General features: G+C 39.2%; 1 protein-coding gene across 2 annotated transcripts in view; it reads left to right on the top strand.

The window, feature by feature from the left end:
- Positions 1 to 24,798, top strand: part of LOC131507217 (uncharacterized) — a 74,105-nt gene extending 49,307 nt beyond the window's left edge. The window contains exon 5 of one of the 2 annotated variants that reach the window (XM_058721710.1): positions 24,686 to 24,798. In XM_058721710.1, the coding sequence (XP_058577693.1) occupies positions 24,686 to 24,715 (30 nt within the window). In that variant the 3' untranslated portion in view covers positions 24,716 to 24,798. The other variant, XM_058721707.1, reaches the window with a different exon arrangement.
- Positions 24,799 to 25,788: the final 990 nt, after the last annotated feature.

Genomic DNA, 25,788 nt, shown 5'->3' with positions numbered 1-25,788 from the left:
AAACTAAGAGCTGATGGATTCTAAGGAAAAAGGACCACGACCCCAGAATTCTACATGCAGACAAATTATCATTCAATTGTGAATATGTGAAAAGACAGAAAACATACTACTACACACATTTTATAACAAAAGTTTCTCATGGAAACACTCCACCCAAATGAAAAATAAATCAGAATAAAGAAGTCGAGAAGGAAAGCCAAGGCATACATGATAGAATGGTGAGCATGAAACTTATAGTAACTAACTGATATTGTCATTGTAAAGTTTAATGCAAATTTTAAAGATTTTTATACCAGAGGAGACAGATGAGAACAAGAAAACAATCTGTGACTAAAATTTCAGGTTACTTCAGTGAAACCTAGGAGTGGGGAGAGGAGTTAAAATTCTGCTGAAGTTCTGATCTTGATGGTAGTGTGGAGATAGGTTATAGATTTTGATTAATTCTTGGCTTTGATAGAGAAATAGAAGTTCACTTATATTTGTTAGAGTGCAATAAGCACACGCTAATAAAGAAGAAAGGAAGCAAAAAGCAGGTATAGTAAGTTGAAGTAAAATTGAGAAGGCACCAATAACACTACGTCAGTAGTAAGAATATATAAGCGGGCAGGATGAATGTGAATGAGTTCCTTCTCTTCCCCACACCGTTCAACAACACACGTACACACTAACAAGGAAAGGCTTTCCAATTAGGTGAAAGAGCAAGATCGCTATTTTCTGCTTATAAGACACATACTTAAAAACAAATGACAAAGGGGGCGACTGGGTGACTCAGTCGGTTGGGCGTCCCACTTCAGCTCAGGTTACCATCTGGCGGTTGGTGAGTTCAAGCCCTGCATCGGGCTCTGTGCTGATAGTGCAGAGCCTGCTTGGAATTCGCTGTCTCCCGCCTCTCTCTGCCCCTCCCCTACTCGCTCTCTCTCTTTTCTCTCAAAAATGACAAAGAATTATTTTTAAAGAGACATGAAAAGATGCATCAGGTAAATGCATGCAAAAGGAAATTAGGAATGAAATATAAGAGAAAGAATTTAAGACAAAATACACTAACAGAACAGAGGGACTATTTTAATATTAATAAAAGATAAAATCCACCAAGAACATACCTATATGCACTGAAAAATGCTTCGTTGAATTGAAAACTGTTTGCAACCAATAAGGCAAAACAATACTTACAAAAGTTCTTACAAATTAATAAGAAGTCAACTCTCCAAAAAAAGAACAAACAGTATATACGAACACATAGTTCATAAAAGAATAAATGCAAATGTCCATTCTCTTTATTTATTTATTTATTTTTATTTATTTATTTATTTATTTATTTTTGGGACAGAGAGAGACAGAGCATGAACGGGGGAGGGTCAGAGAGAGAGGGAGACACAGAATCGGAAACAGGCTCCAGGCTCTGAGCCATCAGCCCAGAGCCTGACGCGGGGCTCGAACTCACGGACCGCGAGATCGTGACCTGGCTGAAATCGGACGCTTAACCGACTGCGCCACCCAGGCGCCCCTGTCCATTCTCTTTATATTCAATGAAATGGAGATTAAAGGCACAGTGATATATTTTTCACATATCCAATTGGCAAAGATTTTAAAATTTATGACATTTAGTATGTGTGAGGATATGAGGAAACTGCTACTCTCAAAGCAACTCTTGGTAGGGAGGTGGACTGATAAAATATTTATTTTTGGAGAAGAGTTTGTCAGTATTTATGAAAAATTTAAAATGGATCCATTTCCAGGAATTTATCCTACAGAAGCATTCACACACTTGTGCAAAGATATATTTATAAAGATATTCAGTATAGCATTATTGTTAGAAAGAAAATTTAGAAATAAATTATATGTTCATCAACAGAAATTAAATTCTAGCACTTCTTCCCTACAATGGAATACTATGCAGCTATTAAGAGTGAAGTATGAAGTATGCAATGATATAGAATAATTTACATGACATATTAATGGGAAAAAAAAGCAAATTTTATAGCAGTATATATAGTATGAACTTTTTGTCTGTTTATACATTGTAACAAGGATAAAAAATACTGAGAAACTGATAGCAATGTTTGTCTCTAAAGAAGAGTTAAAACTATGGAATTGAATGAGATTGCTCAAGGCAAGCTAGAATTAGGAGAGAAAATCTAAGAATGAAACATATGAGTCATTTAAGGGTAGGAAACCAGCCTACGTCTATTGTCCCAACCATCTATCTATCCATACACTCACAAACAACCACTGGGCCCCTACTATGTGCTCACTGTTGTACTTGGTGTTGGGGACACAAATATGAATGTCAGGTACAATTTCTTTCTTGAGAGGCACTTACTATGGAAAAGATGATGGTGTATCCTTCATAGGTAATTCAAAATAGCAACAATACTGAACCGTGAAGAAGTATGGAGGTGCAACAAAGGAGGTTGTCAACAGCATGAAGTGCTTGAGGACTGAAGAACACACATCCAAGCAGTTCTTGGATACCAGCTGGGTGTCCTACGATTCAACTCCATTCTGACACTATCTACCTGGAGATAGCATCAGATTCCACAGGTTAAGGTCTCAGTTCTACAAGACTGCCCTCCACTTCAGATGCCAAAGGAAAGCCTAGATTGTTACCTGTGCTTCTGATTGACCAGCTGTATATCAGAGGTTCCCATGACTCGTTCCCTGGGTTTGATTAATTTGGTAGAGTGGTTCACAGAACTCAGAGAAACATTTTATTTACTAGATTACCAGTTTATTATAAAAGAATATAACTCAGAAGCAGCTGGAAGGAAAAGATACATAAGCAAGGTGTGGGGAAGGGTGTGGCGCTTCCATGGCCTCTCCTAGGGCACGACTCTCCCCACGTCTCCACATTTTCACCAACACAGAAGCTTTTGGAACTCCGTCCCTTTGGGTTTTTACAAAGGCTTCATTACATAGGCATGGCCAATTAAATCATTGGTATTGGTGATTGGTGCAACCTCCACCCCCCTTTCCCCTCCCTAGAGGTCAGTGGGGGACACTGAAAGTTCCAGCCCCCCCAGTCACATTGGTTGGTTCTTCTGGCAACCAGCCCCCCTCCTTAGGTGCTTTCCAAAAATCATCTCATTAACAGAACAAAAATCACCTAATTTTATTGCTCTCATTACTTAGGAAATTCCAATGGTTTTAGGGGCTCTGTGCCAGAAACAGGGATGAAGACCTAGTATGTATTTCTTACTATAAGTCACAATATCACAGGACCTATTGGGATATAGATAATGTGGGCCCACAGTTTCTTCTTTGGAAAGCAGAAAATAATTTGGAGACCTTCATGATTTACTAGAAAGACATCCTGGACACGTTTCAGTGACGTGGTATGGGTGATGGCAATCCTCTGTCATCCATCCCCACTATGAGGTCTGGGATCTTCCACAGAGCTGCAGGGTCTAATCTTCAGGCAGCGTGTGTCCTACCTGAATGTTGTTTAGATAGTATTTTTGAAAGGAATAAAAGGATATGAAATCACTTGACTGGTTTTCTACCCCTTATTGCGTGGAATTTTTTGTCTCATTATATTTAAAAGAAGTGAAGTCACTCATTCTCTTGGTATTTGACTCATAGCCAGCGCCCAGCTTTTCCATGTGTCCGTGATTGGCACGTACCCTGCTTCCTTTGTCTGAAAGCCCCCTCCCCTTCCCCCAACCTGGCTACTATTTCTTCTTCAGTTTTCAGCTCAGATGCAACCTCCTACCAGAAGCTGTCCTAGCTGACCTTGCAAGTCTTGGCTAGTACCTGTCTTTGTATCTGTTGTACCACAAGTCCTGTTGTTTGCTTCTAGGTGGTTTGTGGGTCTGACTCCTCCAGAGGCTAGAGCTGTTTGAGGGCAGGTTGGCACCAAGCACAAGTCCTGGTTGGGTCCTATGTTGGGTCCACATTTAATAAATGCTTTCCGAGTCACTTAGTTAGTCATCAACTGAGCAGGAATACTTCTTTATTCTGAGATAGAAGTGAAGTGGGAGAGGAGGTGTGACGACATAACTGATTGGACAAGTCAGGATCGAATCAGACTTGCTCACAGGCAACTGTTATCTCAGTGAAGGAGAGATTAGGCCACCCGCCGAGAGCAGGGGAGGCAGGGAGCTGGTCGGACCCTTGAGGAAAGTGGTAAAGGTTTGGAAGAGCTGTTATGGAGAACGGAAATGGAGTAGATGAGAAACCCTTGAGGGGCCAGTTAAGATTGGAGCTCATAAATTTATAATGGAGCCCAGCAACATGAATATATAATTTTCTCCAGAAGCGTTAGCAGATCTGAACCAGAAATAGACAAAATAATGCTAGTTGCTATTTATTCATGCCTACTATATGCCAGGATCTATGCTGTAGAATTAAAACACCCATTTTCTATTCCTCATAGGGAAGCCTGTGATGTAGTAATTATTATTTCTGTGATATGGCTGAGGAAACTGAGGTCTGCAGAGATTATTAACTTAATAAAGTCACACAGCTGACAACTGACCGAAGGAGATGCAGACCATAGACTGATTCCAAAGGCCAGTACTTCGTCTGGGGCCATGCCATTGCACTGATGCTTCTGTGGGTCCACTTGGGTTGAACTGAGTTGGGTTTTGTCATGGCGAAAGCAATAAAACAAGGAAGGAGGCTAGAAAGGAAGGTACTGGCTAGACTGCTGCTGACTAAGTGTGGCTCTAAGTAAGCCAGTATCTGAATCCAGGTATGTTTGAAGGCCTCCAAGTGACGAGAAACCAAAGATGTCAGCAATATCAAAGGCTAGCTTTAAAAGAGTAAAGGAGTGGGGGAAGGGCACAGATAGAAAGGTGTGGTTTGCTTTTAGGAGTCTCCAGTGACCCACTTCCAGGTGATGTAAAGCTAAAGTGTAGCCATGGGAATGGATGTGAATGAACCAACATGAAGGAGGCTGCAGAACTACAAGATCCTCATGTATTATTTCTTGGGAGGTGAATGCCTGGCATATTTTAGATGTTCAATATAGAATGAATGAATGAATGAATAGCCACAAAAGAAACTATAAAGTAGTGGGACTTCTTTTGTGGTTTGTGAGCATTTATCACTCTTTTATAACCCCACTTTACCCATAGTCTAATGAAGTAGAGGTAGAGTGAAAACTGAAGTTTGCCATCTAAAATGAAAATAAAATCGTCCCCTGGAGTGAGTATCTGATTTTGGAGAGTAGAGTTACAGGGGTTCAAACATCTGAAACTCTTTTCAATTGGAAGAGAAAAGAAAGTTCAATGAAAACAGTTATTGTTATTATGGGTGAGAAGAACGGTGATAAAAGTTAGAAATGACAATCTTCTAGAAGTTCTGTTGTTTGTTCATATCCTGTTACACAAGTTAGCGCCTATTACGCTCCTCCAGCAAAGCAAGTATGAATAGTCTCTGTTTCGTGTGTTATATCATGGACCCAGGCTTGGTCAACACTTTCATGCTTTGAAACCTGTAATCAAGACATAAAGTCTTATTTAAGCTAAGTCATGATTATCCTTCACAAATGGAGTATAAAACAGAATCCTGGTTTGTGAATTAGTTCATTGTTTTTCCCTGCTGATGTTTGATTGTTAGGTATAATATACATGCATGCCAAGTGATGAGAGATGAAACACCATGATGTAATCTTGCTGTGTTTCAAAGAGTAAAGCCTCCAGGGTATTGGTAAACACACAGCAAAACAGCCTCACAATACACTTCTGTGTTTTATGGTTCTGTCAAAATCAAAGGAAATGTATTTACTTTGGAACAAATAATTGTGGGAAATTTCTATAGTGTCCCTGTGGCTCGTTTTTCATGGTAACTAGAATTCCCTTTGGTGTGTGAATAGCATTGTATAAGTAAGCAGTGTTGGACAAAGGACAAGATGTATTCCAGCCTTAATTATGGTATAGAGGAGTTTTACCCCAGGCTTCTTCACTTATCAGGAAATAGCCATGCAAAGGTGCGTTATTGTTCCACAGCTAACAAAGTTAAGGCTCCTAACTGAATATACGCTTGGTGAAAAATAAGAAAAAGGTCATTTCTCAACTCTGAATCCTTAGATCATTAAAACTAAAAGATAGCCCTGGCTCTCTGTACTTTGTACCCTTTGTGATTTTGCAGCCGAGAGGGTAAGCTCCATGCAACCTGGGCATCTGGCTCTGGCATTTTCTAGGTACTTGGCAAACAGCAAGCATGCAGCTCTTTCCTGCTTAACTATGTGATGGGATGGTAAAGACTGACTGTAAAGAGCTCCTTCTACTTAAGAATATACCCATAAAAGTAGCACTCTAACAAATAAAATCTGTGAACCAAGAATTTTTAACACTCTCCAAACCATACTTTCCTCTTACCTTTCTTCTAAAACAATTAAACCTTAACACTTTTAAATTTGTTTGAAATGACAGAAAGACTCGCACTCTTTAAATGTTCTCAGATATCACCCTGCCTAGCATCAGGTAGAAGTAGAAATATCCTTAGTTGTCTGAAAGCTGGGGAGACCAGACAGCGAGGCCGCACCCTTAGTTTTCTGAAGGCTCAGTTGATTCTTATACTATGATGGAATGTCATTATTCTAATTATGAAGCATTTATATTGTGAAACTGGCAAACATGGGGTTAATTGATGACACTAATATGGATATGCCAAGGCAGAAGTAATGATACACTTTGGAAGACAAGAATGCATTAGAGCAGATTGTCAGCAGAATCCCAGTGAAAGTGAGTCACAGCAAAGGCCTGGACAGAACCAAAAATGTGTAAAAAACTCCTAAAACTCATGTTTATATTATGAACCTTTAATTTTACTTTGCCACAGTTACATGGGTGTGTATCATGGTCCTTGACTGCAATGACAGGAGATTATAGACATATCCGCATTCTAGATCTATTTTCACCAAATTTTTATTGCTTATCTTTCTTCAGAATAATGCAATAATTAGTTAAATTGATTCATGTTCTTGGGAACTACTTGTATAAATAAAGAGTATTGTATGGACCATAAGATCCGATATGATTCATTTTATGCAAAGTGGAAAAGTTATTCATTATAAATCAAGATGATTATATAAAACACTGCATACTGTCATTAGGCTCTAGAAATTAGAGTATTTCAGGGAAGAGGAAAAAGGACCCACATGATTTGTAATTTACATCCTGAAGTTTCTTCCTTTTTCAGAAAAACAATTAACATTTTTTTCTCCTTTTAAATCAACGACACACAATTGTGAGAATTGGGTGGTGTTTAATTCTTGTGAGAATTTCACTGAAAAGGCCTAACTCAATTCTATTTAAACTTGGTTTCAAGTGATTTCTGTAGTGTCTTGTATTTTCCTTGGTGATCTGTGCTAAGGCATTGTTATTAGAGCCACATAGCTGGAAGGCAGATGGCACAGGCATAAGATATGAGTGGGTGGTCAGGAAGTGGAAACCAGCAAGTATAGGTTTCTTTCAAGAAGTTGGCAGTGAAGAAAAGAGAATGGATGGTAGCTTGAGGGGGTAGCATATCAAGGGAATGCTCTTTTAGGATGGGAGGAGAGACTGTAGCTCCCTTATAGGCTAAGGGGAAGGACCAATGGAGAGGGAGAAAGGGAAAATCAAGTGAACTGACAATTAATATGGATGTTCCAAGAGGATTAACTTGCTAAGATCAAGGTCACAAGCATAGTGGGTAGCCTTGGAGAGCAGGAAACTGTTCTTTGTGCTGGGAAGGAATCAAGAGAAAATGGGTAGGAATTTAAAGATATTTTGAGGAGGAATGGGGCAAGTTGAAAGAGCTATCCCATGACCTCAGCTGGGGTAAAGTGGTAGGAGGATTTGGAGAAAGGAAATGATGTGAAATTGGTTTTGTAGGGAACGTGATTGGGATTCACTGAATTGAAAGTACAGTGGCATAGGAAAAGTTAACCGTTGAGACTGGATATATAGATTGAAATGGAACTATTCAGTTTTTAAATTATTGTTATTTTCATTTTTAATGTTTCCAGTAACGGTTAAACCTGGGAGAAGAAAATGTGACTATGGATGGTTTGAAGACCCAGGTTAGAGGTTCTCAAAGTAAGTTAAGACTGGAGAATATGGGCTAATAGAATTAATGGGACTAGATGAAGATTTTAAAATGGAATAAAAGTCCACTCACCAGTGACTGGTGAGAATAGGGAATGTTTTAGGAACTGAAGGAAAATGAGGGCAGAAAGCAGGTTTCCTAGGGATCATAGGTTATCATCAATGAGAGGCATTTAGGAATTTAAGATCTTGGAGATGAGCAATTCCAAATTATAGATAACCAGATCTAAAGTGGTGGTCTGTTTATAGGCAGGACAAGTAGAAAAGTTCAGGTGATCAGGTCATGCAAGATACGGGGCTTGGAAGGGAAGACATAGTAGACAGGGAGGTGCCTGTGGAGTTTGAGCTTCAGTTGCACCAGTAGTTATCTCCTTGATAGCGCTCATTATAATAAATAATGTTCTCTTACTATTATTGTGTGTCTGCCTTCCCACCGGTCTGCTAATCCATAGAACTTGAACAATGTTTTATTTACCTTTATGTTCCTGGTACATGATGCAGGATTTGATGCATCTATCAAAGCAGCATAATTGTTAAATACGTGAGTAAGAACAAAATTCAAGCCAGGTATCATTTATGAAAAAGCTAAGAAACATGGCTGCCAAAAAAATGGAGGAAGGTGATATATATGGGTGGCTTTGATTTCAGAGGTAAGCAGACGTTGGGAGGTAACTGACTAGGTTTGTGACTGGAGTATGCTTCTCTCAAAGGTGATGGGTTATGGGATGAGTGGTCACCAATAGAAAGGGTTGTAAGGGAAATGGTATCTTCAGGGACAAGCCAGCATTGAGGAGAAAGGACAAAATGTGCGTTTACACTGAGACAGAGGTTCCCCGGGGCATTGTGGGAGAGCCTGATGGGGGTGCAGGAATTCATGTTGTGGGGAGGGATGGAGTCGAGCCAAATCAGAAAGAGGGTATGAGAACTGATGAGAGAAGGTAGAAATTTCCATTTACGGCAGTAGTCCAGGAATAGGAAGGAGGAGGGAGTTTGGGAGGCAGGCTGAAGATGCAATGGTGATTCTGGCAGTCCATTGAAATCATACTATCTAACAATTACTGAGACCTTGTCATATGCTAGGTAGGCACCATAAGAAGCACTTTTCATGAATTATCTCATGGGTTCCCACAGCAATAATATGAGATAAATGATATCATTTCTATTTTCTGGAAGATGAAGTAACCTTCCCAAGGTCACACGGTTAGCCAGTAGCAGGCCTAGGATTCAAACCTCCAGAGCCTGTTCTCTTAATCACTCATTCCACATTCAGCCTTCAGAATAAACCCCCCTGCTCCAACAAGTAGTGTCATGTTTTCACAGACACGTCCCACGTGTCATCCAGGGGCGAAAGTTCTAAGAACTCAGGAGATTTCAGGCCCTTGTTAATCAGAAGAAGGACACTCATTTTTGTTTTGGCCCGGGGTGGGTGATCTTCAAAGCTCCATGGTGAGTCACAGCTTGGAAAAGCCCCTCAAAGACTGAAACCATCGCAGCATGTATAGATTATTGATTTCGTTTATTTTGTCCTTTCTTAAGAAAAGCCTAGGTGATTATGGAAAATATGTAGCTTTGACAGAAGAAAAAAAATTCCTTGTTTAATAACCAACTGAAAAAAGACAAGGGCATTGATGAACTTCCATGAAGGGATTGTTGTGTGTGTGTGTTGCGGAATGGGAGAGATAGCAGTTGTGTGTAGAGAGATATGGTTTGGATGGCATGTGAGGCAGAACCAAGTGACAAAACTGAAGGAAGCCCAGACAAAATACTCTTTTTTTTTTTTTTTAGAGAGAGAGAGAGAGAGAAGTGGGGGGGGGGGGATGCGAGCGGGGAGAGGGGCAGAGACAGAGAGGGAGAGAGAATCCCAAACAGACTCCAAGCTGTCAGTGCAGAGCCTGACCCGGGTCTTGATCTCACGAACTGTGAGATCATGACCTGAGCCAAAATCAAGAGTTGGACGCTTAACAGACTGAGCCACCCAGGTGTCCCAGATTAAAAATACTCTTAATTGTAAATTGTGCTCCATGTAAATGTTTCAGTGGGCTGTGTTATGCGCAGTGAGAGGGCTGAGCAAAGACAGAAGGGCCTCTGGGGTATCTGGTATGCATAGGAGAGTGACATCTGGCATCGGGAAGCAGAGTGTTTTGGGGTGAATGGGGAAGGTGGGAACAGGGACTCCAACAGAACACCAAGAGCTTCATCTGGGAGCTTGGAAATTTATCATGGGTGGGCAAAGAGGAATTTAGAATTGGGAGGATACTGTCAGGAAACAGAATGTGTGAATGTGGGCTTGGATATGCTCTTCTTGCACCACACGGTGATCCTCAGTCCTGGGCCTGTGGAAAGGGCTATTCACTCTGTGATACCTGAGGCTGCAGGGGAAATTTGGCTTGAAAAATGATTCAGAACAAACTATAGTGTGTGTTCTGGGGACACATCGAGGAGTTTGCAACTCCTGTCATTTTGGCTTTCTCTGAGCCTCAGCGTATTCAAGTGCCGGTCAAGGGATCAGTTATAGTCCACACTGCAGCAGTTCATGAATCTTGGTCACCTTCAAGATCTTTATTTCATAGTTATTTGATACAATGCTAGGTAGTGCAGATGACAGTCCAGATCTAGACTCTGCTACTTAGAAGGTGAAACTTCAGGTAGGTAGATGAGTCTACTCATCTATAAAATGAGAATAATCAAGCCTACCTCCCAGGATTGTTGCGAGGACTCAGTGAGAGTCTGTGGGCAGAGGTCATAGCAAGTGACTGTCACACAATAATCTGCAATAGACGTTAGTTTCCCTTCCCTTCCCCTTCTCTCACACTTTGGTGTTGGTGCAGTTTTGATCATGACTGTTGGACTCAGCCGCTGCACACCCTGTCAGTTAGACATACTAGATTTGCCTCTCTAGACCATTCAGAAAAGAGGATTGGTATTTTGATTGCTCAAGGAAATGTGTTTCGATCAAATGAATTAAGACATGGCTATGTTGAAATCATTTTTACCATTAAGGGAGTAGTAAGAGTACCTGACAGAGGGAATAAAAAAAATCAGAGTTTTGTCTGAGAACCCGAGAAGACGTATGGGTAGCTGTGTTGAAATAGTTTTCCTAGCCACTGTGAAGCTTCTAGATCACAACGTTTTGCAAAATAATCACTTGGAAGAATATTTATCAGTATAACTAAAGCTAAACATGCACATACCCTATTACTCAATACTTTTACTCCAGGATATATACTCAGTAGATATAAGTACTTTTGTCCACTAGAGGACATGTACAGGAATGTTCATAGCTGCTTTATTCATAATAGCTCCAAACTGAGAACAACCTGCATGCCCACCATTAGTAGAATGGATATGTAGTTTGTGGTATTTTCACATAACAGAATACTACACCACAATAAAAAAGAACAAATTAATAATACATACAATATCACGTATGAATCTCATAAATATATTGAGTGAAAAAGTCAGACACAAAAAGTACCTGTCGGGTGTAGTGAATTAAAAATGGCAACTACTCTCGACGGGAGACAGAGTTTATATACTTGTCCCTTGAATATCAGTTGCTGTTGTGACTTGCTCTGACCAATGGAATGTGGGGGGAGAAATACCATCGTGTGGCTCTTCAGCCTGAACCTCAAAGGACTGCAGCTCTGACCCCCTCAGAACATGGATGCACATGATATTGCCTGGCCGGCCCTGCTAGACGCATACAGCTCAACTGACAGCAAAAACCACCAGATATTTATTTGAGTCCCATTAGATCATGAACCACCAAACTGAGTTGCCACATGCCTGCCTGCAGCCACATGAGTGACCCAAGGTAGAAGAAGCAGAAGAACTTCCCAGCTGAATGCAAGCCAAATTGCCCACCCAGAGAATTATGAGTAAATAAAATGGTTGTTGCTTTAAACAATTAACTTTGGGGGTGGTTTGTAATATGGTAAAGATAACTGATACAGGCTATGATTTTATTTGCATGAAGTTCAAAGATAGGGTAATCGATAATGATAGAGGTCATAAGAGCAGTTATCTTTGGTGGGACACTGGAAGGTGGCATAAGGAAGCCTTTCCATAAATGCTTTATTTATTGAGCTGGTTGGTGGTCATACAAGTCTATTCTCTTGGTAAAAAGTCATCCAATTGTACAGTTGAGCAATTGAGATTGTTGTACTTTACTATATGTAAGTTACACCTTAATTAAAACACACACACACACCTGCACACACACACACATACACACAGTGTACATGATCCAGAATTTTGAGAGACACAGGCATGACACTATGTAAATGAGTTAGCAAGCAAGAATGCAGTGGGCAGCAGAGTCAGCAGAACAGCAGAGACTGATAACTGGTTGGACTGTTGAAGATGGAGAACATTTATTTAAAATATCCTTATTATCCACCTACTTTGGACACGCACTCTGCTGAGGATAAATACTTGAAAAAAAAAAAACACAGTCTGACCTTGCAAATTACATGTGCTAAGTAAGCCAGGCCAGACCAAAGGTGAGAACTAAATGTTATTATTTTACCATAACAAATAGGCAACTGAGGACATAAGATGTAATTAAAAACTAGATTATAAATCCCATCATGGTCTTTGAGAGATTAACTGAATAAGTACTGCTTATTAAAGTTCAGATCCATCAACAAACCTATAAAATTATGTAATTTTGTATAATATAGTACATGATTATGAGACTCGAAGCTACCACTGAGTTTAGAAATTGTCAACATTGAAAGTGCTGCCCCTCTCTTGGTTAGATCACATTTTAATACTTTTGTCAATGAGCTCGACATTGCAGCATATCAGAGAGTGGTTAAACAATTTTGTGCATCCTTTATTTACTATCAAGTACAATGGTAAGTTTCTAGAAAACATGTCACTGCACTCAGCTTCTACAAAAGGTAGAATTGTTCAGTGAGCTGCATGAAGGCTGAGAATGAAGCCACCACAGAGGAGAGCAGGCTGTGAGGAAGAGAGATGGGGTTCTGATGACATTGTTTGAGCCCCAAATCCAGCTGTAGTGAAGCATAAAAAATTTTTCCTTTATTACATATTTGGCTTTTTGCCACTTACAGGAACCCTAACTGCAAGAGTCAGCTTGACTGTCCCTCCTGCCTCTTGCCCCTCCTTGGCTTCTAGCTAAACCCTTACTGTCTCTTCCTAGGCACAAAACTATCTAGAGTTATCTTCTTTCTTCCAGGTTATCTTCTTATGTAAAGGTGTAATAGATAAAGGTAGTGGCCAAAAGACTGACAAATGGTAACAATGGCAAGATCTAGAATTTTTTCCTGTTTGAAAATATGAATTCTAAGCAGTTTCCTGGCTGCTTATGTATGGATATAACCTTACTATACACATATATTAAAGATAAGGCTTGGGGTAAGATAAACAAACAATAAACAACTTTAATACATTTACTTTACCTTTTAACCACTTAGTTAATTAACCTATTAATTGCCCATTGTGAATTGTAACCATACGTATTTTCTTAAGATAATTGGAATCATTGCTGTTTATCAAGGGGTGTGCTTTAGTTTATTATGCATTGCTTATATAAGTAATTTATTATTTTATAGTAGACCCTTATATATGTGAACTTCATGCATTTCAATTCAAGGAAAACTTATGCTAGTCACTGAGTGACAAGAAAGGAATAAGACTTGGCCCTTATCCTTAGGGAATTTACAACTTAGAAAGACAGGCATATAAACTGTTTGTGGAAATCAATCAGGACGTGGTGTCAGTGTCATCCAGTAGTAATATATATAGTCCGTTATCCAAATGTATATGTAAATAAAAGTAGAGAGCTTGAAATTAGGCAGGCAAGGAGAAGCTGTGGTTCTCTCACATGCTCTATTATAATCTCTTCCTTGTTTGTCCTCCAAACTAGAAGTAGAGTCTCCATCATCAGGCTAATGCCTTATTCAGTTTGTATTCTCAACCTTTGCACAGTGCCTGGCTTAAAAGTATTTTGCTGAGTTGCATTAATGTTGTAGCTGTGTCCTTGGTTCATTTAACTTTATAAATACATACCACATCCATCTCTCTTGACTGCCGGCTGCCTTTCAGTAGTTCAGAGGAAACAAGTAGATTCCTAAATCTTGCCTTTTGCTTTTAACATGTGCTGGGCATCAGGCCAAGCAATGGCCAGGTGGACAGGCAGACAGGAGTCTGGAAAGTTTACACCAAAGGTCAAGGAAAGGTGGATGGCCTTGGGTTCAGCCAGGCATGAGAAACATGATGGGCCCAAATTCAAGAAGTCAAGGGTCTGGGCAGGCAGCCAAGGCAGCTCTAGGAACAGAGTTGGAGTAAGGGGGGCTGTGGGTGCAGGTGAATGGGCAACTAATTCTCATGGATGGCTCTAGTCAATTCAAGAGCTTACTCCTCTGAGAGTAAAATTCAATCTTAGGAAATGGAAAATGCAGAGGGCTCTTGATTGATACTGGCTGTGTGGTGAAGCTCCAAGGTGGTTCCTTAAGGCACCTCACTCCATACATTTTCCTACTGACAGCAGGATCTCACTCATATGAACAAAGGATTATTCTGCACAATACTTCTATAAACAGAATTCTAACTAATGAATTCACAAGTAGCTATTTCTTATTTATGTGCATTAAAAACGTGTACTTGTAAGTTTTAAGTCTAAATCCAGCCACAAAGCTGGCTATAAAATATCTACTCATGTGTATTTATAGGAACACCCCCCCCCACCACCACATGCATATATGCACAGAACTAGAGAGAAAATATCACCAAATCATTAGACTAGGATCTGATAATATGGAGCAACACACACTATTACTTTGAATCTTAATTTATGGAAATGAAATAGGGTTTCTATCAGACAAACTGAATCCACTTAGTACACTTATGTGTTGTGTGGCTCTGGGTTGGACTGACAAATTTGTAGAAATTGTTCAACATTAACCCTTAGAATATAGTTAAGTTCTTTGAACCTGACATTAAATTTCCTGAATCAGAGTTTCACATTGTGCTGTCATGGAGTAACAGGGACTGTGTTTACCCTTCTGCATTAGACAACTAAAAAAAGGGCAAAAATATGTGAAAAAATAGTGTCTATGTTAAAATAGGCAGTATAAGACAATAATCTCTGAGAAAAGGAAAACAAATGAAGCAAGCCCTGTGATTAGCCCAGCTCACTGCCTGGTGAATGTTTCCAGGCTGCAGTGCAGTCCTCCCTGAGTTGAGGAGAAGGAGGAGGCCAAGGTGGCTAAAAATCTCAGGCTAAGTACCAGAGAGGAGAAAGCTACACACACACACACACACACACACACACACACACACACACACACAGAGAGAGAGAGAGAGAGAGAGAGAGAGAGAGACAGGAAATGCTGTAGAGATGTGAAGAGTGTGCCCTCAGGTCTTTAGCTGAGTACTGGTCAGGGAATGTGTGTGAGGAAAATTCTGAGGCCTTGGAATCAGTAGGAAGACTTAGGTAGAATAATCTTTGGAGCCCACACAGAGCCAGGAATAGTTCATCTTTCCAGATTAAAAGCAAGCCTTGAAAGGCTCAATCTGTTTCTAAGTGACTTGAGTTTCCCACACCAATGTTTAAGAATATTTAAAGGAACACAACAACAAAAATCTATCACTCCACAATAAAAAATTGACAATGTCTAGCATCTAATAAAAAAATGACTAGGCATGCAAAGAAATGGGAAAATACATGATATAACGAGAAGAAAAATAAATCAATAGAAACAGACCCAGAAATTATCCTAATCCTAAAATTAATTGATAAGGACATTAAAATTGCTATTATAAATATGCCTCATATGTTTAAGAAAATAGAGGAAAGCATGGGCATGATAAGGAGAGATGTAGAAGAGATCTTAAAAAAGGCCCAAATGAAACCTCTAAAGATGAAAAATCAAAGCTTGAGATGAAAAATACACCACATAGGATTACTAGTAGACTAAACACTACAGAAGAAAATATTAGTGAATTTGAAGACATAGCCATAGAAATTATCCATAAAGCAACACAGAAAGAAAAAAAGACAAAAAAAAAAAACCCAAAAAGGAAAGAACAAAGAGAAAAAAAGACCAAAACAGCATCAGTGAGCCTTGAGACAACATTAAGTGACTCTATGTATACCTATTAAAGATAATGAATTAGTTAAAAGTATTCCCACAAAGAAAACCCCATGTCCAGATGACATTTGATTCCTACCAAACATTTAAGGAAAAAATAATATAAATTCTACACAGTTTGACCATTTCTTAAAAAGTTGACCATATACCTACCATATGACCTGGTCATTTTATTCCCCATTTACCCAAGGGAAAAGAAATCATATTTTCACATGAATAATTGTATACAATTGTTCATAGTAGCTTTGCTCTCATAAAACTGGAAACAACCATGGGCTCATCAGTAGGTGAATATTAAAATAAATTGTGGTATGTCCAGGTAATAGAAAATTACTATAAAAAGGACAAAGTATTGATACACAGAACTACATGACTGAATTTCAAAATCATTATGCTGAAAGAAGTTAGACAAAAAGGAACACATATATAATGCGTTATTCCATTTACATAAAACTCTAGAAAATGCAAACAAATTTACAGTGACAGAAAGCAGATCAGTGGTTGTCTGGGCATGAGGATGGAACAAAAAATGAATCACAAAGGGTCACAAGGAAACTTTTGAGGGGTGATGGAAATGTCTGTTATCTTGTTTGTAGTGTGGTTTTATGGAGACATATTTATATTTATGTCAAAGCTTATCAAATTGTATGCTTTAAATATAGGCAGTTGATTCTATGTCAATTATCCTTCAATAAAGTTGTAAAGAGGGGGAAGGAAGGAAGGAAGGAAGGAAGAAAGAAGGAAGGGACAGAAGGGAGAGAGAAGAAAAAGAGGGAGCACTGAGCAACTCCATCTTTGATATACTTCTCTTTTGCTATTGACCTGCTCAGCTGATGGGCTTTCCTATTTACCAGGGGCAGGGTTGGATCCAGGCTGAATTCCACAGAGTGTTCTGTGTGGTTTGTCATGGCTCGTGGGGTACTGGCAACTAGAAGCAGTCCTGCTTTGGCCATTGGAGCCACAAAGAGCTGTGACTGCCTTGGATTCTTCTAGAGAAGCTGTTTAAGACTGTGGCAGCTGAACACTTGAGTCCAGGCCCTCATTGCTGCATATTTCTTTGGGCATTGACAGCATGGATGGCAATCCTTGAATTTTGGATAATTCTCTTTTTTGGGCCAAAAGTTTTCACTCAGTTAAAAATCAGCTGCATAGAGATAGGGAGAAACATTTTGTTATGTAACTTTCTAAAGTACTTGAAAGAGAATGTAAAATTTTTGAAATGTTTAAACTTATATGAACATTTGTGACCTCAAGTTATTCTTAAACGATGTAAGCCTTAAATATAAGTGATTAGGAACAGCTAGAAAGGAGGTGACTGGCTTAAGTTAATTCCACTTAACCAATTCTTGCACTTCAGAGTGCAATAGATTTTATAGTGAAAGAACTAAGCAAAAAACCTAAACAAATATAGATACGTTGAAGACTGATATTTCTGGAAATGTAGAGTCACTAGGACAAAAATCAAGTCCATGAAATCACCAAGTGGCTTCTCCCATTAGAGAACCTAGTGAACATCATGTGGCAAGGTCTTCCACAGAGGGTCAGTGTTCATCAGAGAAGACCTTCTCCCTTCCCTCCTGTCAGATTCCCACCCTGATGTCTAGATTTTGTTCCTCCACCTCTAATTCCAGTTAAGTTTCTGTGGTGCTGGTGAATCTAAGGGGACATGCAAACATCAGGACTTTATTCTTCTGCTTCCTCAGAAAGCGTGTATGAATCCCATGAGGATCTTTGCTGGAAAGCAATATTTCTGGCCTGCAATATCCTTGTATCAAAATAAATACTTCTCAGGATGCCTGGGTGGCTCAGTCGGTCGAATATCTGAGTCTTGATTTTGGCTCAGATCACGATCCCAAGATCGTGGGATTGGGCCTTGTGTCAGGCTCCATGCTTAGTGTGGAGCCTGCATAACATTCTCTTTCTCAATCTCTTTCCCTCTCTCCCTCTCCCCTCTCCCTCCCCCCGCCACTCCAAATAAATAAATAAATAAATCCGAACACACACACACACACACACACACACACACACACACACACACACACGCATGCACGCACGCACATATACTTCTCCAGCAAGGAGTTTTCCTCATTTTCCTCTCCATAGGCTGGATGCCCTCCCACTGTCGAGCTTCTGGCAGGAAACTGAAGTCTCTTTTGTCTCTCTTCTAAAGTAAATTTGAGTTATCTATCATTAAGCGATTATATACTTTTTGAAGTTGAAGTTTTGTAGACTAATAATTCCTAGGTTAGTGGTTTGTAAATAAAGTTGATTAAAATATTTAAAGGACAGAAAAATATTTGAAAGTGCAAGACTAAAAAAAATGGCCTGAATCCCTGATGTTACTTTTTACTTTTTTGGGGAGAAAAAGTAATTTGGGGAGAGAAAACCCAAGAAAATAACATTTGAGAGAGTGTTTGGGATTTAAGAAATATCAGTGATTATTCTTATGTAAATCACTTTTCCATAATATCTAGTTTTACTAGTGTGTTAATTGGCCCTGGTCCTGGGGATGAGAAAACTCTAAAATGTATGTATATGTAAAATGAAATTTTTAAAAAATGCCTCTGGAATTGGGTCCAGTTTCTTTGCTAAGTGTTCAAAGCCCTCCTCAATCTGACAAATGCTCCATTCCTAGCTTATTCCCTAATCCCATTTCATGCATCCCTTATGCGTTTTCCCTATTCAGTGCCTTTCCATGGATTTTTCCTTTTTCTTGTGAGGCTTCTTCTCTAGCACCTGTTAAAAACCAAGCCATTTTGGAAATTGTGCAGAAATGCTCGTATTTACTGTTCACTAGATTTAATCAGTTCTTACTTCCACTGAGATAGCCCTTTGCTTGCCCATCTGTTCTAGCACTCATGCTGTGCTTGGTGTGGAGTACATTTGACTCCACAGGTGGCCTCTATGTTCCTAGAAAGTAGAGACTGTCTAACTTATTTTTGTAACTCTGATAGCGCTTAGCACACTGCCTTGCATAAAGTACCAAGGTTCACCATGCCACACATACTTAAGCACAGTTCACAAAGCAGAGGAGAACCCATGCTATTTATCCTCTTGTTATAAAGGTGCTTAGGTTCTCTTGTAAGGATGTCTCAGGTACACAGTTGGGATTTGTGCATAAAGTCCCTGTATACTAACCACTGACAATACCAGGTTTGGATTATATGACCACTTGTGGACTGGTGTTGGGGTCCATCTCAGTGTATCCGGATGGACTATGAGAAGGGGAGAGATGGTGCCCCAGGAGAAAATCAGGGTGTTATTAATGGCAGAAAGGGAAATGGATCCTGGACAGGAAAAAGCCACAGAAGAATACTAGGACTTCTTAATTACAGACTCTCATAATTCAAAACATGATAATTTAGTAAAGGACTAAATTTTAATAATATTAATAGAGAAACTGTTTATTTAAGAAATTAGTACCATAAGTAAAATTACAAACATATTTTTTAGTCTATGTAACAGAAGAAACTTTAAAAAATAATGCTAATAAATTGTCGTCAGTCATTAAGGTATTAATTCGTCCATTCATTTTAGAAATTCCTTTTGAATGTTCAGTCAGGCATTGTGCTAAATGCTACAGGTACAAACTCTTTAAGATCAACAGATTCCCTACATCAGTCTCGTACACTTTAAGCTGTTGAAGTAAATACCCTCCTTGGCAGTGTGGATGGAATTTCACTTACGTCTTACCCTGAAAATTAATGCAACTTAATTTCTTTAAGAAGTGTCTTGTAAAACGTATTTTGAAACTTAGTATTTTTAATTGATTCATCCTGGCTTTGCTTTTAGTTAAGCCAAATTAGTAATTTCACCAAATGGTGCATTTCTTTGGCTTCTTATGTCTGAAGAGCTCAAGATGACCATGTAAGAAAGCAAACATGTTAATATCATTTATACTTCTTTCATTACGATTAAGCTATGACAGACACGTGATCATACTTTCTAATGTAACTGATCTTTTTGATGATCAATCTCTAATCTGTGCTGAGTCTTTTTGTTTTTGAACCACTTATGCGGAAGCAAAGGCAGGCTTTCTTGTTTCAATTATATTGAATATTCACATTATTTATTAAAGGAGGATTATGTAACATTTAAATGAAGGCTCCAATCCATAAAATACCTGTCACAGATTAAAAACATGTACGTGGATAAGCATAATGCATTCATTTATAGGCTATGGATCTGCTATCCCTCAAGGAATGTTAGAAATCCACGTGGTGTCCCTGGGCGTCGGGCTTGGCCACAGCATCTGTAGCTGTAGAAGCCAGTGTGGCCCAGGAGCTCCCCGCTGGCTGCACATCTGAACAGCTTCAAGAGTACAAGTTTCCCCATCAAAGGTTTGGAATAAATTACACTAAAAAATTGGCTCCAGAAAGAGTTATTTTGGATAGGACAAGGTGAAGCTCTCATGAGGTGCGCTAAATGAATCCCTTCTGTGCAGTGGGTGTCTGTGGGAGAGTTGGTTGGGGGTGGTTAGAGCCTGTGGGGGAAGTGGGAGAATCCAACCCCCCACACTTGGCCAGAAAAGCCAAATCTACTGACTAGACAAGGGCTTGGAAATTCAGTTTCTTAATAAACGGCTTTATAACCTAATATGAACACATATCTTATGAACTAGCAATCTTTTTCCTGATACTCATTTTCCAAAGAATGTCTTTTCCCTCCAGTGGAGTGCTAGAGCCGGCCTGTGCCAGTTTATGAGAGCTGATTGTGAAGTTTTTAGGAATTCTGTGAGCCCCTGGTTAAACATAGCCGCTATTTAAGAATTCAATTTCATAAACTTACAATTACAGCAGTTATATTTAAAAACAAAGGCAACAAAACCCCCCACTCACCACTTTTAAATTATTTTGCTACATTTTAACATGACCCATGCTCTTGAGGTGATTTACATCCATCCTACCTGTACGGTGAACAGAAAAGATAGTGCCGTGCTGCCTTGCTCTTCACGACTGCATAGTCAGTGAGTCACAACGATAGTTTGAAATCTGCATGATGGGAGTATTTACACCACAGAAATTGGCTAGAAATCATGGCTTGATTTATCCTTTTGTTGACTATCTAGACGTAAGAAAATGATGGAGAAAATAGTAATAACATGAGTAGCATTAAGTTTAAATCTGTTTTGTGCCTGTATTCGTTACCTTGTGGACAGCCCCCTCAAACTGAGGAAATATTCCTTTGATACTCAGAAACTATTATCTGATTCAGCAACGAAGCTGCTTACATCATCCATGAACAGGTGTTGTTCTGACGCGTGTCTTTGTTGTTTATTACTCCTTAGTATAAATGAAAATATTCACCAGTATTCATGTTGGAGTTATACTTGTTTGATCATTGCAACCATGGGTGGCTAAGGATACAACAGTAAGATAAGAATCAAGGAAAGTGTTCTGTGAGAAATCAACTGACTGTATGGAATTTCTAATGCAGAGGCTTGAATATTTTCTTATAGTTATATATTATAGTCAAACGTTATTTATATCAGGAAATTTATATTACACGTACACATGTATTTATGTGTGCATGTTTTTCATAGAGAGCCGATTGTCAAACTTTTCCTAGCACACCACTGCCCATAAAGTTGAGTTTCCTACTCTTACTTAGAATATACCTCTATTTTTCCAGAGCCAAAGCCTCTTCCATGTGAGATATTGGAGGAGGAGCTATGGAGCCAGTGGAGGAGAAAGGTACTTGGTCCACTTGAGATGGCTCTTGGAACCCCCACCCCAACAATTAACTACAGCTTTGCCAGAAAAGAAGGAAAAAGTTATACCTGTACCTGCTCCTGCCCCCAGGCCCTAAATGTGGACCTGATTCATCAAAAGACTACATGTGAAAAACAAAAAATCCAGTTATTTCTTTGGACTGCATTCCCACGACATTCTTTTTCTCTGGGACTCTGAACCCATGGAGCCATTTTCCATCTCCCGATACATGCTTCAGACCCTCTTTAGTTCACTGACCTACTATACCTCCTTCCCTTGTATGCATCCCCACTCCCGGCTTAATGGTCTGGTATCTCCTGATGCTACAAGCTCTGGTCCACAACAAGTGAGTTGGCCTCTACCGCCAGCACTCCCCACTGACACCATCCAGGGAAAGCAATCTGGAAGCCTAATGGTGGGCATTGGTGCTTTCAGAGGCAGGTTCTTCTTGGACTCCATTTGATCAGTGGCTCTGCCAGGGACAGTAACCCGAGGAACACTGGCAGGGCAAAGGAGGCACATGTTGGTGGCCACATGGCAGCTGAGATGCTAGTTTGTGACCTATTTGAGGTGCCTCTTGGGTTATCTAAGTAAGAGGGTAGAGCTTGGTGTTTAGAGGAAAACTGGCCTTAGTACCTTATACTTTCAGGATACTTTCAGGGCATGCTCCAGTATTCTGACTTTACAAAATGGCCTGTCTCATCCTTATTGCAGTATCCTCTGGAGAGCTGCACAGAAGGGAGACTGTCTGGGCCAATGGGAAAAGACTTGGAGTCAGGGGACCTGGTTCTTCTCTCAGCGCTGCTACTGATGAGCCCTTTGGCCTTGGACAGATTATTTTACTTTTCTGGAACTTGGTTTTCTATAAAATGATCTACAGTTTCTAGTAGTAAAGGTCCCTTCTAACTCTGTCATCCTATGACTCTCTGTCTTTTGTTTTATAGTTAGAGTAAAAGAAGCACACATCTTTGGTCAAAAAGTCAAGGGCAGAGTCTAGCATATTGGTCATATCAATTCTTTGAATATGGGCCTCAAATCCTTTATGGCAGTAGGCATAAATCATAAATAATTCCAGGCTACTACTCCCAGATTTCTTAGAAGGATCAGAGCACTGACATTCTTTGGCAGATGAAAAAAGAAATTCAATTATCTGGAATGCAAAGAAAAAAAGAATATTCTCTCTTGTTGAAAATCTTTCTGAAGGGCAGTAGCAGTTTTTCTTGCTTTAGTAAGAACAGAGAACATAGCAATATTTCTTCCATTATCATGGCTCTGTTCTGCTTCAGCATTAAAATCTCAATACGTATGATCATTATGCATTCAGTATTACATGCTCTGCCTGTAGAAGATTTAAGAGATTGGCCTGAATATATACTGTCTTAGGTGTACGTGGAGACATTTTTATCAATTGTATCTGTGGTCTCTGTGAGTCACTTAAAGTTTGGATCTTTTTCATGAAAGTAAAATGATGAAAACAATTTAAAATATTTTTTGGAGAGTAGTGGTAGTTAGTGTTCCATTTCATTGAGTTCTGGTTAATTAAGGCTCTGAGATGTTTAAAGACTTCAGAAACATAAAACATTTGTACTGTGTTCTGAGTATCAAAGACTACAGTTGTTATTTAACAAGACAGTTGCTCAGAAGCAAATGTTTTCAGATGCTGAGATAGAAGGAACAATGCGCCAGACCAGCCTGACCTTCCTTGGGTAGGAACTGCTCCCCTTCTGACATGGTTACTTCTTCAGTATAGGACCTTGGGGTAGTCTGGCTTTATTCTATTTAAAGTGCATGTTTGAGCCCCTTCTTTGTACAGTCTTAGACCCCAGTGAGCTTGTATTCTAGTATTCAGGTATAAGGCATAACCCCCACCTAGACCGCGACCAATTTCCATGGCCATGGAAGAGAAAGGGACGGTGAAAAAGATGACAAAGAAGAAAAAAAAAAAGAAGGAAAGAGATAGAAGAAACAAAAGACTAGGATTAGTCATGAAGAGCTCTTGCTTAATTTTTAAGTAGGAAAAGAGCATCCAAATCTCAATAAGAAGAACAAGAGTGTTTGTGCCCTCCACTTTTGGAGTAGCCAGGGTGGATCTTTTCCTCTCATGGGAATCACGGGCTCTGGGTGTCAAAACTGTGGCATATAGTTCATCCACTGGGCTGCACTGACTCAAGATTTTCCTGTTCACTGTCAAAAGTATATCATAAAACTCTGTTCTGATCACAATGCTGTTTCAGTCATGCAAGGATTAGTGTCAAAAAAGAAAGCGACAAGCTACTAAGCATTGAGCTACTTACCTAAAGTAATTCAGAATTAAACAACTTTCTTGATGATCGTGGATGTTGGAGGCTTTTTGTATATTATTAGGTAAGAAAGGAAGCTGACAGTGTTCATTCACAGCCAACCAACCAACCAACCAACCAACCAACAAACCAACCAACCAACCAAAGAAACCAAATCTCTCTCTCTCTCTATCTCCACAGCTGCATTCCTGTTAAATGCAAAACATTTTTTTTCTAGTGTTGATCTTTTGATACAGCTATGCCCTGATTATTTCTATGTGGCTTACTCATTTCATCAATTATCCAGATAGCTTACTACTTCTCTTGCCTGTTAGCATCTTCACCAATAATGAGAGAAGAGGATCTCAGGTAACTTTATTTGGCTATATATTAATGGTTCTTGAATTAGTTTTAATGGAGAGAAGGTTGAAACTGATGGATACAATAAAGATTTTACATTATTCCTGTATTTCAGTTGTTTCTGTCAACCCTAACTCATGTTTCTACAGGTATTTGAAAAGTTATTTTCACTTCTGTATTTTTAGATTTCAAGACCAGTTCTGTCAGATGGCTGAGACCCAACCTTACAAGGTAGTGGTTGTGATGTTGATGTGCTCCTGGCTTCATTCTAGGTAAATAAATCAATATTTACTCTTTTGAGCCTTTCACGTTTCTTTTATTTTCACTGTGGAAAAGTTTAGGTAGAAATATATCTGTCTATCTGTATCATGCGTATTTTTTTTTTTTTTTTGTGAAAAGGGTAATGGAATACAGAATGCCACACATGGGTTATTCCCACTATGAATTAGTCTCTTTTATCTGTCTCTGACCAAAACAGATGTTGGCAGCCTTTCTATTCCAGCTCTCTAAGTCAGACTAAGACTATCAGTTCCGCTTAGGAAAGCTGTAGGGAAATGATTTAACTCTTTCAATAGACCCTTACTAGTTTTTCCCTTGGTTCCTTTTGATTATAAACTACAAACAAAATGAGAATGCATCTCAATGCAACAATAAAAGAAAAATAGCAATATTAAAAATACATCAATACAACTCTAGAGGGAAGTGAATTTTTATTCAAGGACTTTCAAGAATTCTGACATTGAAAAGACATCTTTGTTTGAGGAGGCAGCTGAATGTGTTTCCAACTTATAGTCAGCATTCATTTGCATAGAATACCATAAGAGCCATTTCTTTTTTTATTCGGAAAAAAAAAAAGGATATCTATCAGAGTGTGGCAGGATGCATCCTGCTAGGATTCTACTCTTCTGTAGAAACTGACCATTTAAAAAAGTCATTCTATGATTGGTGCCACAATAAAGCTCTTGTACCAGGATTCTACAACAAAATGTAAATTAAAGGAATGTGAGAAATAGAGAGACTACAAGGGAACGAAAGGATCAAAGGGTGAGAAAGGAAGGCGAGATGATTTAAAAAAAATGTTTAAGAAACACATAGCATTTCAAGAATTTATCATGGAACGAAATGGTCTCTTAAGATTTGCCCGGGGGAGGGGGGTGTAAAAATTTATTTGGCAAGTTACTAAATAAAGACCTGAAGCATTTTCCAAACCATGCAAAGGAAAGAGGAAAAGGCAATGACTTCTTAGACTGTTAGTAGTTACATATACGTTAGCTCATTTAATTCTCAC

This window comes from Neofelis nebulosa, chromosome 3, assembly GCF_028018385.1.
Source record: "Neofelis nebulosa isolate mNeoNeb1 chromosome 3, mNeoNeb1.pri, whole genome shotgun sequence".
NCBI lineage: Eukaryota > Metazoa > Chordata > Mammalia > Carnivora > Felidae > Neofelis > Neofelis nebulosa.
This window is presented reverse-complemented; position numbering and strand designations above follow the sequence as displayed.